The sequence below is a fragment of the Empidonax traillii genome, unplaced genomic scaffold (assembly GCF_003031625.1).
Source record: "Empidonax traillii isolate 1590-97213 ecotype Southwest subspecies unplaced genomic scaffold, ASM303162v1 scaffold2078:size41505, whole genome shotgun sequence".
In the NCBI taxonomy this organism is placed as follows: domain Eukaryota; kingdom Metazoa; phylum Chordata; class Aves; order Passeriformes; family Tyrannidae; genus Empidonax; species Empidonax traillii.
Genome location: NW_020957271.1, coordinates 3,616 through 20,554, shown reverse-complemented (window position 1 = coordinate 20,554; position 16,939 = coordinate 3,616). Strand labels below are relative to the sequence as shown.

At 56.8% G+C, this 16,939-nt stretch overlaps 1 protein-coding gene across 1 annotated transcript in view; it reads right to left on the bottom strand.

Moving 5' to 3' along the window:
* NUDCD3 (NudC domain containing 3) overlaps nucleotides 1-13,096 on the bottom strand; it is a 28,886-nt gene extending 15,790 nt beyond the window's left edge. The window contains exons 1-2 of the mRNA XM_027909358.1: nucleotides 12,854-13,096; nucleotides 10,650-10,942 (exon numbers count right to left, since the gene is read on the bottom strand). Of these exons, the coding sequence (XP_027765159.1) occupies nucleotides 10,650-10,942; nucleotides 12,854-13,045 (485 nt within the window). The 5' untranslated portion in view covers nucleotides 13,046-13,096. The remainder of the gene's footprint in view (nucleotides 1-10,649; nucleotides 10,943-12,853) is intronic.
* Nucleotides 13,097-16,939: the final 3,843 nt, after the last annotated feature.

Below are 16,939 nucleotides of genomic sequence, written 5' to 3'. Positions count from 1 at the left end.
CCCACACACAGATTTCTGGGCATTTCTTACTCCGGGATTCCCAGCTCCATGGGTTGGTGATGCTCAATGAGCCAAGTGATGTGGAAATGGTGACAGTGATCCTCGCTCTGCGGACACTCAGCTGAACACATTTCCATCCTCGGAGCCCGAGAGCTGTGGCACCAGCTCTGTGAAAGCAGCACTGGACACAAACCAAGAAAAGGGACCAAATACACCAAAGGATCTGGTTAATGTTTGATTCGAGGAGGAGCGGGGCAACTCACTGATTTCCTCTTCTCTGAGGAGTTTGGGTGCAAGAATGCAAAAGTTCAGGAACAGACACAGCAGCATGGGAGCAGCTGTTCTTCAGACTGAGGCTTCGGAGGAGCAGAGGTGGGAAAACGTCATGGAAAGGAGCTAATACGTGCATAGTCCCAACAAACTTTCTTTTCCCCATAAAAAAAGAAGGAAAACATCTCAAGGATTTTCAGAACTTAAGGAAACTGATCCTCTCAGCCTAGAGCAGCTCAGCTTTGTGAGGCAGGACCCCTGCCCTCTCAGGAAGGAGGCTGATGGAAGTCTGGGATACCTGGATCCAGCAGAGTCAGGCATGCCACTGCTCAGTGTCCAGTACAGCAAGTACCCTCCAGTCACTGCCATTCCCAGAAAGCTTTGTCTGGGGCTGGCACTGCTCTTTGCTCTTAGTCAAGGTAAATTATTTAGGCAGCTTTAAGGAAAACATGTCAAGCCAGATGTGAGGGTGGGTGGATAAGAGAAACAACCGCCACAGCTGAAAGTGGGTCGTGGAACTCGCCAAGGCCAAAGGGGATGATGAGGGGGGAAAGCTAGGCTGGCAACCAACCTTTCAAGGCAAACAATCCAGCACAGGCAGAAATGGCAACCCAGACCCACTCCCTTTCTGTATGTAACACTGTTCCTGAGAGAGTTATTTCCAATAGGTCCAGTCTACCTGCACTCTGCCATCACAACACATCCTGTCAGGTCCCACAAGCACATCCCAACCGCCAGAGACAGCCTCTCCCCTCCATCACACCTTCCTCCATTTGAGTGGGGAAGCAGAGGGAATGGTGTACAGAATCACCCTGGCAGCAGACAGCCAAAGATGAACACCCCAGCTCCGTGTTTAACCACTGTCAGAGGCCCTGTGAGATACATGAAACTGTCTTCAAGCTCAGGAGGTTGCCAAGAATGGAAAGATCTCATTAATAATGAAGTTCCGAGCAAGCACGAAAAGAGAAAATCAGGCACACCGCGTCTGTGTGCCTAACCCAAATCCACATGCAGCTAGTGGGGCCTGCCAGGAGATGCTCTGCACACCGTCAATCCAGACAGCATTTACTGCAACAAGCAGACATTTGCATCCAGGCTGCTGCTCCATGACAGCAGCCGAGAGCGAGTCTCATCCATCAGCATTATTAATCCCACGGCCCTGGCACTGTGAGGACTCACAGAGGCACCAGTACATTCAGGTCAGGAAGAAAAGCTGCTGCTGAAACAGAGTTGCCTGTAGCACCCAGCCCTGCTGCAGGATACCAGCCTGGCTGCAACTGGGGCCTGGTCCCACCTGCTTGGCTGGGAATACTGCCCTGGGGTGGGGGCTCCAAGGCAGACACCTTGTCACAGCTCCCAGAGCCAGCACTGCCAGGGCCCAAGGCATGGTGGGAGGTGGGTCCTACCTCCAGCACTCTGTGGCCCCACCATGACCCTGTTCAGATCTTCCTGTAGCTCACAGCCAGCTTCGCTTGGCTCAAAGCATCTCGCTTGGCTCCCCCACGAACGGGGAGGGTGATGTAGAGGAGGATGAAGAGTGATTGCAGTCTGTCCCCTTGGAACAGCTGCTGCAGGTTGCACAGGGGTGCTGGGAACCAGCACCATGTCAGCAGCCACCATCCTCCTGCTGTGGCACCAGCCGGGTCGCCCACCCAGGGTGGCCGGTCAGGCCCCTGGCAGCCTCCAGGCCTCACGCTATCACAAATGCTCCCTCCCTCCCTCCCATCTTGCACTGCACCTGTATCCCACCCTCCCAGCACTAAGGGAGCTGCATGCAGCCCACTGGGCCAGACACCATGGCGGGAGAAGGGGGCACGTGCCAGCTGAGCAGACAGGCAGCAGATGGGGGGATGGCAGAGCCTGTTCTGCATCGCTGCGGAAAGGCCGCGCTCACCCGATGGCACAGCGTGCGCACCAGAATACAGATTTACTGGAATACAGATTTCTAGAACTCCTGGCTCCTAGCCCTCCTGATGAGAACTCAAAGTGCCTTGAGCCACGGGAAGGTCTGTGCACCCCAAACAGCTGCTGTCAAGCCTCAGCTTGAGCTGGACGACAGCTAAAACACCAGCCTTTAAGATGAATTTGAAGAGTGTCAAACATACTGTCTGCTCCTCAGGATTCCAATGTGGATGCTGCAGCAACAGGTACGGAAGCCAGAGGTTTAACCTCTTCGGAAAGCTGCGTTCCCAAAGCTGCAAGGATTGTGTGCATGGAAAATCCCAGGTTTGTGCTCCTTCTGCAAGCATGCTGCGCAGGAACCTCCCCCTCACCTCCAGACTTAACATCTTTTGGCATCAAAACATCAGGACGGTTGCAATTTGCCTCTTGGGGTTCTGTCTGGGAAGTGCCGTGGCTGGAGGACGCTGACTACAGCTCCCAGACCTTTGCTGGGATTCGGGAGGCACCCAGGGCTCCACAAAGGCTCCTTTGTACCAGCACTTCAGCTAATGAGGCCTCTGGCAAAGCACTAAGCAAGCTGAATGTCAAATCCCTTCCTCTAAAGCTCAAGTCACACTGCAGTCAGTAAGCCTCAGGATCCACTCTGATCCTCCCTGATCCACCCCGATCCTCTCCAGCACAGCCCCGGGCGCAGTGGTGGTCCAGGGCCATCCCAATCCTCAGGGTTTCTTACAGTGTTTGGTTTGCTGCAGAAGAACACCCCAAGTCCAGTTTTGGAAAAAGTCCCCTTCACCCCCAAAGTAAAGAGAAGTTCATCAGTGGTTCCCAACTGCCCATTACCCTGGGGATGCTGAGCACACACCTCCAGGGCTGCACTGCACAGCTCAGTGCTCCTGCCGTCACAAAAAAAAAAAAAAAAAGTGTGAAAAATGGAAGCCAGTGCCTTCCCCCTCACCCTGAAACCTGAGGCACAGCCCAGCCAGGCAGTACAGTCCGGGCTCCTGCCTGCAGTGCCCACCATCAGCATTACAGAGATCAGGGAATCATGGAATTGTTTGGTTGGAAAAACCCTCTGAGACCACCAAGTCCAACTGTTTCCCCAGCACTGCCACCATTAAGCCATGTCCCCAAGTGCCACACCCACACAGCTGTTAAATCTCTCCAGGGACGGGGACTCCACCACTTGTCCAGGGTTGTCCAGGGCTGGACAACCCTTTCCATAAAGGAATTTTCCCAATATCCAACCTAAACCTACCCTGGCACAGCTTGATGCAATCCCAATTTCCTCTTGTGCTGTCCCTTGCCCCCTGGCACCACCTGCACAGATGATGCCTTTGCTGCTCAACCCAGCAGCCAACCAACAAATCCATCCCCGTCTCTGCAGCTGGAGCCCCACTGAGCTGCTCTGCCTCTCTCCCTGCCAGGGGAGAGCCTTGCTCTTTTCCAAGCTCACACTCTTCAGGAGAGCTTTTAGCCTTCCCCTTCGCTTCCCGAGTTATTTACAGAGCCGTTCGACAGCGCCAACTTACTGACATTAGGCGAGTTGAAATGCCACCGCCAGCTCGCAGGAGTGTTGGAGCGCCGGCACCAGAGGGCTAAATTTCACTGCTGCTGGGATATTCAGGTCAAGGACAGCAGGACACACTACCATCCACAAAAGTCCCCTGGGATCTTTATTGTTTGCAGAGAGCTTATACAACCTTGGACTTCAGAGGTCTCCTACGAGAGAGAGACCTACGTGCAGCCAACCAGGTTGGAGTCAATTATAGCTCCTCTGGAAAAAGGGGATAAGGCCAAAGAAATCCAGTGGGACTGAGCTGTGGGAGCAGAGGACAAGGTGGACTCTCAGACCCCTCCACCACTGATACGACCTGGCCCAATCAAGGTAGTTTTCCACGTAAGGCCCCTTTTGGTAAACACCGCAATACCAAGCAAACAGTGACTGCTTTTCTACCTAAAAATGCCGTCCCTCGGTCTCCAGCGCTGGGATTTTCTGCTTGTTAAGAGAAGAATTTATAGGTTTTAATTTAGTTATTTTTGGTCCCAGGACCTAATTTTGGAGCTCAGTACCTTGGTAGGGCAACCAAAGCCCTAAGCGATTCAGTAAGTGACAGGGGAACCGGCACTCTACTGCTGATCTCAGCAACCCAACTGCAGGGGCCTGGTTCTCTGTGAACACATTGGAAAATTGGACTGACTGGTTCCTCACCATCTGCAAAAGGCTCAGGACAGCTGAGGGCTGCACCAGACAGGGCTGGGGATCTCACCCTGAGCTCGAGCGTTTCAGCCCTTCCCAAGCAGTTGAGTTCCCACCACCATGGGAGAAGGCATGTGGATTAAAACAATTCTCCCAGCAGGAAGCACGGCCTCTCTCCACTGCCAGAAAGACTACACTTGGCACAGATGACTTAAGTTACATTTCCCTGCTTCCCCCAGCACTACCTGGACACGTCCCTCCCAGAGAGCAAACATGACGGCACCGCACGTGCAGCGCTGCAGGCCACAAGGGCCAAAAGCCTCGGTGCACCACGAGGAGCCAAGGCCACGCTGGGGTGTGTTGGTGGAAGGAGGTCTCAACACAAAGCGATTGTGAAGCTCTTGTTTGGACCTGGAAAAGTCGATAGCCTCGGGGAGTGCTGGGAGGGGACAAAAAGGGTTTGAGCGATGTCATTAACTGCAGGGTGTGCCATGTGGCTGAAAGAGGATTTCCTGGCCTCATCGCAACAGTGCGACAACCCAGGAGCAAGGAAATGGGGTCGGCAACAGAAACACCCAATGGCTTCACACACAGGCAAAGCATGTGGATGGCCCTCAGAACACTAGAGGATCATGAAGGACAAGGAGCACAAGGATGCTCAAGTGAGAAACAACCATGGAAATGAGGACTCTTCAGCCTAAAAACAAGCTGAAAGGAGAAAATTAACATGACAGGTGAACCTCACAGACTGTGGAGAAGGGCAATGGGGACCCACTAGCTGCCTCTTCACCAGAACCACTCCTAAGGAGCCCTCAGGCATGGAAGGGCTGAAATTCAGAGAGAAAAGGGGAAATAATCCTCCCAAAGACTGAAGAACCAAGTGCTCGAAAAGCCACTGAGTTGCCATGTGCCAGGGTAGGGTGAAAACACAGAGGAAGTATCACTGCACGCTCATTCTGTTCTTCTCCTCTTCCCCCAGCATCTGCTGCTGATGGATACAGGATATGGGGCCAGATGGAGCTCGGCTGTATCAGGTCAGGCCGTTCTCCGAGCTCTGTCTGGCTCCTGCTCGTGACAGGCCTTGGCCGCGCCGGGGGAATTCCCCGCACACAGCCCCACATGCGCAAGAGGAATCAGAACCAGGACAGACTCTCCCTAAATATGGATCAGAATCAGCTCCACCTTTCTGGGTCAGGCTGGAAGAACAGCACGGACTCTGAGGTGAGCTCACCAGGAAGGTCCCCAGGGACAGTGGGGAAGGAAACCAGTTTAACCAGCTTCTGGTGTGGACAGTGCCGGACAGAACCTGCTGAGAGCCTAAGGGGTCTCCTCCTGTTCCCTGGACAATGCCTGAGACGAGAAAGTTTGGGACAATCCCACCCTCAGTCAAACAAAACTGGTCTCAAAGTCAGCAGCGTGCAGCAACAGCTGTTCTGCACAGCCCTGCTCCCCTACTGAGGGTGACCAGCAGTGAAATTCCTGTCCCCAGCACCTCAAGGAGGATGCAGCCACACAAAGAAGCCCATCCTGCAGGCACCTTGCAACGACAAAACGCCATCTGGGCTTCCGGCAAAGCCAAGCCGTTGCTAAGTCGAATCAGATTCACACAGGAGCCTCATGGAAATTTCCCAGAGTGCTGCTCTGTCATCCCGGGGATGCTCCCGGTGTGTCCCACAAAGGGTTAACCCCAAGTCTAGGGGCTCTGGGAATGGGAGCTGTGGGTCTCAGGAGAGAACTGGAGCGTCAGGAGTCAGCTCACTAATGAATGCATTTGAGTCAATTCTGCTCACCAGGGCATACACGAAGGATTTTTGTAGGTCACTGCCGAGCCCAAAACCCACTTGTGGGGACGGCAGAGCAGCGTCAGCGGGACTGGCCCTGCAGCTTGGCTCACCTGGACCATGGCACCGGGGCCCAACAGCATCCTGTCTGCTCCCTTCCTTGGCACAGTGGCCCTGTGTGCACAGGATGAGTGGAATCCCTTCCCAGGGTTGCACACTCTGAAAGACCTGGAGGGTCTCCTTCAAGGCCCCACAAGGCAGTGGTGGAGCCACGAAGAGCCCCCTCCTCACCTCAGCTGGCAGCAGAAGGCAAATGGCTGAGGCCATGGAAACTCAGGGTTTTGTTCTGCTCTGCATGTTACTGTGGCAGATCCCCCCCAGCAGCAGCCAAAACCTTCCTTGGGGACGAGACAACTGCATGCCCTCCCATGCCCACCCAGCACCCACCAGTGCTCTGTGTCCCACTGGCCCTGTTTCCAGCCCTGGTGGTACTGAAACCTCCAAAGATCCTCCACTGAAAGACTTCACCTGCCCAGCTAGTCTCTAAGGTACAGACCAGAGCTGCCCCACCCTGAGCACACCTGGCTGAAGCACCTGGGAGAGACACAAAAGCTGGATGGAGAAACGCATGAAGGTGAGGCATTTACCATCATCCACGGGCTCCCAGGATCGCCCCTCCCAACCTCCTGCCACTATGCCTTGCCCATACATGGAGTAAGCCCTGGGATGGGACTCACAGTATAGCAGGATGAGAGCTTTCCCCCAGTTCATGTTGAAGGAAAGCAAGGAGCAGAGGGAAGCCAGGAACCGGAGTCAGAAAGCACAAGCACAGGCCGGGCTGTGCAGTGCCACACGTGGGCTGCCAGGCTCTATTTTAAATGCTGTGTGGCAAATATATGCAGGATGGAATCCAAGCTGGTGGAAGGGGAGGGTGCTGGGCAGCGGAGGTGTTCAAAATTAGGAGCTGAGCTCAGGCAAGGATGGCTTCTGGGAGCAGATGGGGGAAGAGCCAGCCCTGGGACTGTGCAGCTGCAATGCCAGCCCTGGGATGAACAGCCCCACGGTGGGGTGAGAGGAAGGCCTGCGCCCCACTGCCCTCCCAGCGAGGTGGGGACAGCAAGAGAGCTGTGACAACCAGGGAAGGATGGTCGGGACACTCAGGGCAGCTGCAAGAGGAGCCCGGCTTCTTCCTTGGCACGGAGACCTCTGGTCCCCCTCAGCACTGCTCCTGGCATCAGTGTCACCCCAAAGACACCTCAGTCCTCGGGGTGTTCACAGGGCAGCAAAGAGGAACCGATTCACCTGCTTTTCGCAGGTGAAGAAGGCGAGGAACGTGGGGAGACCTGGCTGAGCCCCAAACCAAGCCCTGAAAACCTCCATACCCACAAAGCCAGCTTGATTCATCCGGATCAACCCTGAGAAAGCCACTATCATCTCGCTGCGCTTTGCAAGAGGCTCCCAACCAGTGCCCCAGCACCCAGGCACAGCACAAGGCTCTGATGGGAGCTGGCAGATCTGGGATCATACCTGCCCTACATTCCCAGAACCGTCAGGTTGACAGAATGAGTGAGTTTTTATATAGATTTTGGTGGCAGCGGTTTTCTTCACCAGTGGCTGGAGGGGTGGGGGGGAAGGAAGGGAGGTGGAAAATATTTTTGTTTAAGCTCTTTTCTGCATTCCTGCTGCTGGAGTTGCACATTACTCATGCGCCCCTCATACCCAGGCTGGGTTTTGCTCAGAAGGGGCTGTGGAGAATTAAGCAGGTGGTTACATTATTAATAGTCTGTCGGGGGGTGGCCAGGCCGCCCGCCCGGCTCCCGCAGCCTTTCGGGGGGCTCCAGTGCCCCCCAGAGGCACCGAAACCAACTACAGCCCCATGACAAACCCGTGGGCTGCTCTACCCTGCTTCGAGGACACAGACCTGGAAAGCACCAGAGCTTCCTGGGACAGAGCCTCTTGTGCCTGGTCTCACCCACCACATGCCCAAACTGGGCAGGCACAAAGGGGGTGCGGGTGTTCCACCCAACCCGAGAGTTTGGGGTGCTGGGAGCAGGAAGAGCAAAGGGGGAAGAGACCATTGGGGAGGGCAGAAGCCACAGGAGCACCCATGCTTGGCTGAAGGCACCTTCTTTTCATGGGGAGAGCTGCCAAGCAGGGCTTGGCATTTGATGCCACAGCTGCAGGTGAAAAACAGCACCCAAGTGCCTGACGTCTGACAGGGGCCACTTTCCAGTGGTGCCAGGACACACTCAGAGGGTGGCATGTGTGAGGGCTGAGTTTACACCAGGTTCTCACCACCCACAGCAGAAACCACCCCAGCTAGCTCCAGCACACTCACTGTCACACACATTCTGCTCCCACACTGGCCCTCACCTTCCTTCCTAACCCCTCCAGTTTCCTTCCTCCAGCCCTGACAGGTTTTCAGGCAGCTTAACGTCCCTTCCACCAGCTGCTGCCCACAACAAAAGGCTCGAGAGGAAATTTCATAAGGCAAAACACAAAAAACATGGGGCACAAGCAGCTGGCACTCAGGCCAGTCCAGCTCCCTCTGTTCATGGTTTCGCTGGCTTCTCAAGTCTCTCCTCTCCTCTCCATTGGGATAAGCTGGGCTGGACACCCCCAGGACAGCTCTCACAGGGCTTTTGGCTTGCTAACTTTGCACAGGGGGAGGTGGCAGACTGGCAGCTCCAGGGACAAACCCCCTTTCGCAGGACAGCCCTGGCACAGGCTTTGCAGGTGATTTCATTTTTGGTTTCTGGCTTATTTTTATCCTGCAGAACATGTGCCAGTTACACACAAGTCCTTTCTCCTCCTCCCATCAGATCAGGTGACTGGGCAGGCACCTTGCCCAGGCACAGCCCGTACCCTTTCCCTTGCCCAGACAGCTACCACGCTCGGGCCCTGCCCCACCACTGCATCCAGCCAAGGCTGCAGGACCTGACTCAGCCACTGTCCTACAATAATGGAATCGTGGAGTATCCTGAGCTGGGACTCGCAAGGATCATCGAGACCAGCTCCTGGCCCTGCTCAGGGGGTCTAACCACAACAATCCCACTGTGCCTGAGAGCGTTGTCCAAGTACTCTTTGAGCTCTGGCAGCCTTGGGGCCATAACCAGTCCCAGGGAGCCTGTTCAGTGCCCCACCACCCGCTGGGGAAAGAACCTTTTTCTAATATTCAATCTAAAGCTGCACACTCGTACCACTTATTGTCTCATAGTCCCCAAAATTTTGGTCCTCAGACTGTCCCTTCCATATGCCAAGGGTTGACAGCCCCTAAGTCGAGGCTCCAAATCCTCTCTGTTCCTCAGGGGCATTGGCCATCCCAGTCCTTCCAGGATTGGGGCTCTTCCACTAGAGCCTGATTCCCTCTGGTGCCTTGCTCTCCCCAATGATCCCTGAGAAGACAGGGATCACCAGCCCAAGCTGCCCTCCTCACCAAATACTAGTGGGACAGTGGGGACAGGCTGCAGTGAAGCCCCACACATGGCCAGGACAGCCACAGCGAGCAAGAGAAGGGCATTGTGGCCATGGCGTGAGGTCAGACAAGACACAGCTGGGAAGGGAGGAGGAGGCAGGGTCTGCACGGCCTGCTCATGACATCACTCCCCCGACGTGGGCAGTGAGGAGACACAGGACCTTGTACCTTGATGGGCGTGAGGCCCTGACCGAGGGTTGGGCAGCTCTGCCCTGGCTTGGGGTCAAGGTGACACTCAGGGAAGGACAAGAGACACCTGCACAGGATGTGCACTCAGTGGCTCACAGAGGCCTCACCAGCCTGCCCGAGCTCACCTGCCACTGCTCAGCACAGATTCGGGCTGGAAGTGTCCCAGACGCTCTGCAAGGACTTTGACACAAGGACATTTCTGTACAAACGGAGGCTGCCTGGCCCTGCTGGAAAGCCACCAAGCCCAGATAGAGAAAACTCACAGTACCTGCTTGATCTTCAAAGCTGGCACTGCTCTGAGCCAAGGGCTCTGGAGGGCTCTGAACCCATTTGCCACAACAGCCGCCTGTCCCAGGCCTGGCAGCACCAACCCACAGGCATTGCAGGCAGCTGTGTATATTCCCAGATGGCTGCTGGGATGTTACCAGTGTGCTGGGGAGTCCAACATTGACAAAGGGGTTGCAGGCTGGTGCCAAGACTTCCATCAGTGAGCACCAGCAAAGGGACACTGCTCACTGAAGCCAGTGCGTGGAGGAGCCACGTGGCCCAGCCCAGCTCTGCAGGGCTGCATACAGGGCTGTGTCACCTCCCCTCAGAGCAGAGCAGGAGACACTGAACCACCCACAGAACAACAACCCTGCCCTCCTGCAGGGAGTTACATGATGTCTCCAGCCATGGGAGCCTGCAAGGGAAATCTTCACAGTCTCCTGAAGGGCCAAGTGCCTGCAGAGGAAGGTCAAACCCCCAAAAACGGTTGTGCAGGAAACAGTGGACACCCTGTCTGTTGTTTTGTCTCCCCCCTACCAGGAGCACGAGGAAAGTAAAAGATCCTTACGTCAGCAGCTCTGCTGGGGCAGCAGCCCCCAGAGATTCCACCGACACAGAGCTGGGAGCTGCGGCACCCTGGGCTGCAGCTGATTCCTGTGTGCCCACAGCTCCCCCGACATCTGGTGCTGGGATGTGCTCCGTTGTCTCCACCTCAACTTCCTGAGCCGCAGGGCACAGCTTCACCCTCTCGGCAGCTGCAGCTGCCTCCTCCTCCTCCTCCTTCTTCCTCAGCTTTGCCTCCAGCTCCCGCCGCCTCTTCTCGTCATCCTGCCTGGCCATCCGCTCAAACACTCGGAATGCCTGGAAGAGAAAGAACAAACTGAGCAGTCAGAGCCACCAGCTCTACCTGGGACACCAAGGAGGAGAGGAGCAGCATCACACACTTGGGGCCCTTATTCCTTCCTGTCCCTGCCTCTCTAGACATCACACACTCCTCCCTACCCCAAGTTGCTTCAGTCACCAACAAAATTCGCTGGTGACTCTTTGAGAAGTCCCCGCAGCCACGTCAAACACACTTCAGAGACAGCCTGGCTCCTGGGAGCACTTTGAAAATGTTTCTTCAGTCATCTTCTGGCAGCCAACCTCACCCCAGCCTGCGAAAAGCAGAGTGGTGAGCTCCGGCTCCTGGCTGGGAAGGAGCTCCGAGGGAACCTCCCCTCACTCCATGTTCCAGGGCTTACCCCTGTTCCAGGCCATGCTTGTCCAGTGCAGGCTGGAGGTCAGAAGTGAACCCAGGAGGTCAGTGAAGGGTGATGGTGACCTGGGCCCTGGGCCTGCTCCCTGAAGGGGCTGCAGCTTCTCCCCTCTAAGTGCCAGGGCACTGGCACCGTAAACGTGTTCTGGAAAGTGTGCAAGTGTCAAACACAGTCCTCCTTCACTTCCCAGGAATGTTTTGGAGTCAGATTTAGTGCTTCCTGTAGCAGACTGGCACGCCTGGCCCATGGTGCTGCTTGATTCGAGTCTTCCTCTGGGTCCACGAGGTGCAGCACACAGGACGTGGCTCAGGGAACACTCCTGCCAGCACAGCCACAGCAGGACAGAGGCTTGTGCCCCTCACTCCAGCCTTCCTCCCCAGGCATGGAGCAGAGAGGTGAGTGCCAGACCCACAGGGGTCACACAGAGCAGCACCTCAGACCCGTGTCCATGCCCTGGGCTGCAGCCAAGCCAGGATGAGAGAGGGGCCCATTCTGCACTGTCCCATGTTCCGGGTCCCTCTGGCTGCAGCCTGCCCCAACCAACAGCTCCCTGCGGCAGGAACACTGTGGCCAGAGCTCCACTTCCCTCCTTGTGCCTAGCCCCAAACGGCCCCAGGGGACACCACACCGGGCCCCCACCAGCGCTGCCCCTTTGCCCAGTATTTTGTACTCCATGCCCTCCCTGTGCAGCCTGAGCCCTCTCTGGGGTCCCCCCTTGCCCGCAGAGCACAGCAGAAGCTGCCTTGGGAGGTGATAAGGACCCCCGTGTGCCACGGGGCACCGCAAGAAGGGGCAGGGACGCCCCCATCCCCCCACCCACAGCACCCTAGGCCTGATGCACTTGGGAAGGAAAACTCATCCAGTCCGAGCAGACAAACACCAAACACCCCAAACCCAGCCTCACCCTGAGCTTTACAACCTGTTTTCCTCTCTGCTAATGAAGATTAATAACAGACCAGAAGTGCCCCGAGTCAGAGCCGCCCCAGCCGCGAGCCGGCAGGTCGGGGCTTTAGCCCCTCCCGCCCAGGAGCGGGGCCAGCCCGGTGCCCACCACAAGCTCTCGCCGAGCGAAGCCCAGACCCGCACCCGCCACGACCGCCGCGAACCCCCCCCTGCTCCCGGCCGCTCTCCGGGCTCCTTGCTCCCAGGCTCCCGATGGCGGCTCCCCATAAGCCCCACCGTGAGCCCACCCTGGCCCAGTGCCCCGGCTCTTCCCACCGGGGTCTCGCAGCCTCCGCCTGCCCCCGAGGTTCTTCGTTCTCTTACGAGGGTGACGCTGCCGCCACCGCCCAGGGTGATGTACCCTCTACCTCCCGCATCCTCCCGTACCCCTCTGAGCAGCGCCGGCGCCGCGGGGGCTGCTGTGCTGCCCGACGCCCGCCCCGGATACCCCTGCCCTGCCCTGCCCTGCCCTGCCCGGACGGGGGCACACGGCCTGCTCAGCGCAGCCCCGCGGAGGGGTCGGCGCCAGCCACCAGCACGGCCAGGCCGTGCCAAACCCGGGCCCCGCCGGTACCTGCAGGGCCATGGCCTGCGCCGCGCCGGGCGGGAAGCCCAGGCGGTCCCCGGGCCGCAGCAGGAGCCGGTAGAAGTCGGTCTTGCGGTAGAGGAAGCCGAAGAGGATGCGCAGAAACTCCTCCACGTTGCCGACGTGCTGCAGGATGCCCAGCAGCGCCTGGTCGTACATGTCGGTGAGCGCGGGCTCCATGGCTGACCCGGGCCCGCTGTCACGGCAACGGGCTCGGCCGCGCTTCCGGTCCTGCCCGCGCGGTCCGCCCGGAACCCGTCCTGCGCTCCCGCGTTCCGCCCCCCCCGGCTGTCCCTCCAGCCCCGCCGGGGTCCCCAGGGCACCCCCGGCCCCCTCTGCGGGGCCACCGGGACCCCCTATGGCCTCCCAGCACCAGGGAACGCCCAGGCCCCGCGCCGACACGTCGGCAGCCATCGCCCATCCTCCCCGTTCCCCCCACGCGTGCCCCTCCCGCGGGGCTGCAGTTCCCGCTCCGAACCGCCGGGTGGCGCCGGGGCTCCACCACCCGCGGGGGAGGGAGGGAGGGGGGGGGGGAAGGGGCGGGGGCCCGTCATGGCGCGGGTTCCCCGGTCCGGGAGGGGCCTGGGACAGACGGGATCAAAACTGTGCCGAAATCCAAAGTGATTCCATCAGCTGCTCCCCTGGATCAACTTGTTCAAGGCAGCAACCACCCAACCAACTCCTCACCCGCTGGACACTCACCCGACACCCCCCGCAAATCCACCTCTCCCTGGGAGAGAAGCGTGTTGGGGGGGTCCTGTCCAAGGCATTACAACAGCCGAGAGAGAAGTGCCATCCAGCGCCCTTGCCCCATACCAGGCTGAAGTCACTCCATCACAGAGAGATGGAGAAGCTCTGCTTGCTGCCCCGAATCACCTCCTGCCCTCCACGGGCCTCAGCAGAGCTCCCAGCAGAATCTTATCCATGATCTTCCCAGGCACAGAGCTGAGGCTTAAGAGCTGGGAGTTCCCAGGATCCAGGTATTTCTTTTTAAGCAGACATAGGTCTCACTTGTGAACGTTTTCATGTAACCCTGGAACAGCATACTTTGCTCTTTATTTACAATTCTGCAGATACTTCTCCGATTATTTTTAAGCTGTTTAAAGAACTAACTGAAACTAGTTAGGAATTCTATCCAAAACCCATCTCTTTTGCATTAGTGCACTGGCATCTGTTAAATCTGGTTTGGGGCTGAACACATTGTTCATCCACACATGGGGATAAAGCACAACATCTTAAATTTATCTTGGACGGGTGGAGTTTTACAGTGCCCCCAGTGCTCCCTCCGCCTCCTGCACAAAGCAATTTGGAGAAATGGCTTTTAGTGGAACACACCCAGGAGTAAATGTTTCATAAAGTTATAATCTATCGCCATTCCACTCTCAAATATACCCACACCTCCAATCCACCACCATCCCCCTCAGTGCTGGCTGCCAGAGCCTGGCACTTGCTGGGGGGAAGGTTTGACCTGGTTCTCTTCTGCTCCCCCCACTTTTCGTGTGGCCCCTGCCAGGCTGGGATGGTGGTGGGTCTATCCTTGCGCTCCACCACAGCTCCCAGGGCCCCATCCTGCCAGTGGTGACTTGCTCCAGGCTCAGGACTGTTGGTGCTCTCAGAGAGGCTGCAGCGATACTGAGCAACTCTGCCAGCAGCAAGAGCCAGCCAGTGTCTCTGGGGAGGACGGTTCCAGGGTCCCAAGCCTTGAGGACACTGCTGAAGTCCTCCTGTCCCATCAGGGAGCAATCCCAAAGCATTTCCTTGGGCAGTGCCTTGAGGAGGATGTGGCTGCCCTGGGAGATGTGGCTGCCTGGGGAGGCCTCTGGGATGGTGGCCATGAGGAATATCAACAGCACTGTGGGGGCTGGGGGCACTGCTGTCCCCTCTGTGCTGCTGCCAGCAGGGTCCCCAGGCGTGGTGGCCACTGCACTCTTTCAGACTCCTTTGGTAGGTGGTGAGGTGTTGTGATGGACCTCTCTGGTCTCAGCAGCTCCTGGGCCCCCCAGAGCAGTGGCACCACGGCCCGGCATGGAGGTGACCAGCAGAGGTGAGCTGGTGCTGGTCCAGTGGAGGCAGAAGCTCCAAGGGTCAAAGAAGCAGCCACATAGAGTCCCCCAGACCTGGACAAGTGGGAGTTGTGTTGGGCCAGGGGGACCCTTTGGGACACCCACTCAGCTGGCCCCCCCAGCTCTGTGCCAGGCACGTGGGGAGCTGGTGGTTCCAGGGGGTTCCCACAGTGGGAGCTGCTGGGCCATTGGGATGGGGCAGCAAATCAGGGAGAAGGGAGAGGTGGCCCCAAAGAGCTGCTTGCTCTGAGCCAAGGACTTTTCCGTGTCTCATACTCTGTCAGGGAGGATGTGCCCTAAAATCTGGGAGCATGGCAGGGACAGCTCCCCTGAACTGGCCAAGGGGATAATGCACATCACAGTATGTCATACCCAGTATATAAACTGGGGGAGTTACCTGGAACGGGGGGCCGGTGGGGGTTTGGGGACTGGCTTGGCATTGGTCAGCAGCTGGTGACAAATTGTAATGCACACCACTTGTTTTCTTGAGTGTTCTTTCCCTCTCTCACTCTCCTTTTTATTATTATTATTTTTATTATTATTATTATTATTATTATTATTATTATTATTATTATTATTATTATTATTATTATTATTATTATTAAAGTGTACTTTTTTCCAGTTATTAAACTGCTCTTAGCCCACCAGGTCTATTTTATTTGCTTTCCTGAGTTCCCTCCCCATCCCATTGAGGGCAAAGTGAATGAGCAGCTTCGTGGTGCTTAATTGCCAGCTGGGGTTTAACCAGGACAGTCCTTTTGGTGCCCAATGTGGGGCACAAAGGGTGCCAGTTCCCAACTCCTCCAAGGTCCATGTTCAGGGCAGGTCTGTGCTGGCAGCTGCCTGACACCCCTAGGCAGCTCCAGGATATTGAGGCTTGCTCTGGAGACAGGTGAAGTCCCAGGTAGTCTCTGCAGAGTTTTCCAGAGCAGCTCCCCAGAGAGCCTTGTGTGCGCTGGGGAAGGGCTGTGCCTGCTTGACCTGTCACCACCAGTTGCAGAATGTTTGGGCCTCTGCATTGGTGCTTAATGAGACACTGCTACTTCTGGTCTGTGTTTGGCCCAGCCACCTGCAAGAGTCTGTTCTTTTCCTGCCAAGTTATGAGAAAACAAACCCTGAGAAAGGAGAACTTCATCCTTGAAGGAAGCATCTTGTATGAACTGAAATTAATTGGGGGCTGGCTATTGGCCTATGGCCCTCCAAGGGCATCTGAAGGAGAAAGTGACGAGGAGGATGCTGAAGGAGGCCCCCAGACTCATTTAGGAAATCCCATCGATGTGTACACATGCATGCACAGAAGGGGTACCACTTACACAGAGTGGGGAGGGACCAAAGGCCCCTGGCTGGGTGGTGCTGCCAAACCTGCCCAGGTAGGAGTCACAGGTTCATTGTATAAAAAGCAGAGAGCTCTTGCTGGGAGCACACTCAAGGCTCACATGGAGGACAGCGTGGCTTTGCAGGGACACCTGACATTTTGTGAGCCTGCTGAGGCTCCGGGAATGCAGCTTCTGCTATGGGGAATTCTAAACATTTCAGGCTCAGTAAGACAACCTTGTAAGTAACACCTGAGTGAGTGGGGGGTTGTCTTGGGAGCTTGTTTCCCTTCTCTTTCCTGTCTCTCGGTTTCTCGTTTTGTTGAGTACTTCTTTGTAATAAATGTTGTTTTGTTGAGCTTTTAACCGTGAACTGGTTTCAGTTTCAGCAATCTCCCTGCTACAGCCTCCCCTGGAGAAGGGAATGTTGCCGGTAGAAGCCCCTGTGAGGTCACAAAGCCCCCTGTGAGGTCATTAGGCCAAGCCATGGTGTGCAATGCAGGGCAGGTGTTGCAGGCACCGCTCCAGCAGCAGCAGTGCCAGCAGTGGCAGTTCCAGCAGTTCCAGCAGTTCCAGCAGTGCCAGCAGTGCCAGCAGTGCCAGCAGCAGCAGTACCAGCAGTACCAGCTGTGCCAGCAGTGCCAGCAGTGGCAGTGCCTGCAGTGCCAGCAGTGCCAGCAGCAGCAGTGCCAGCTGTG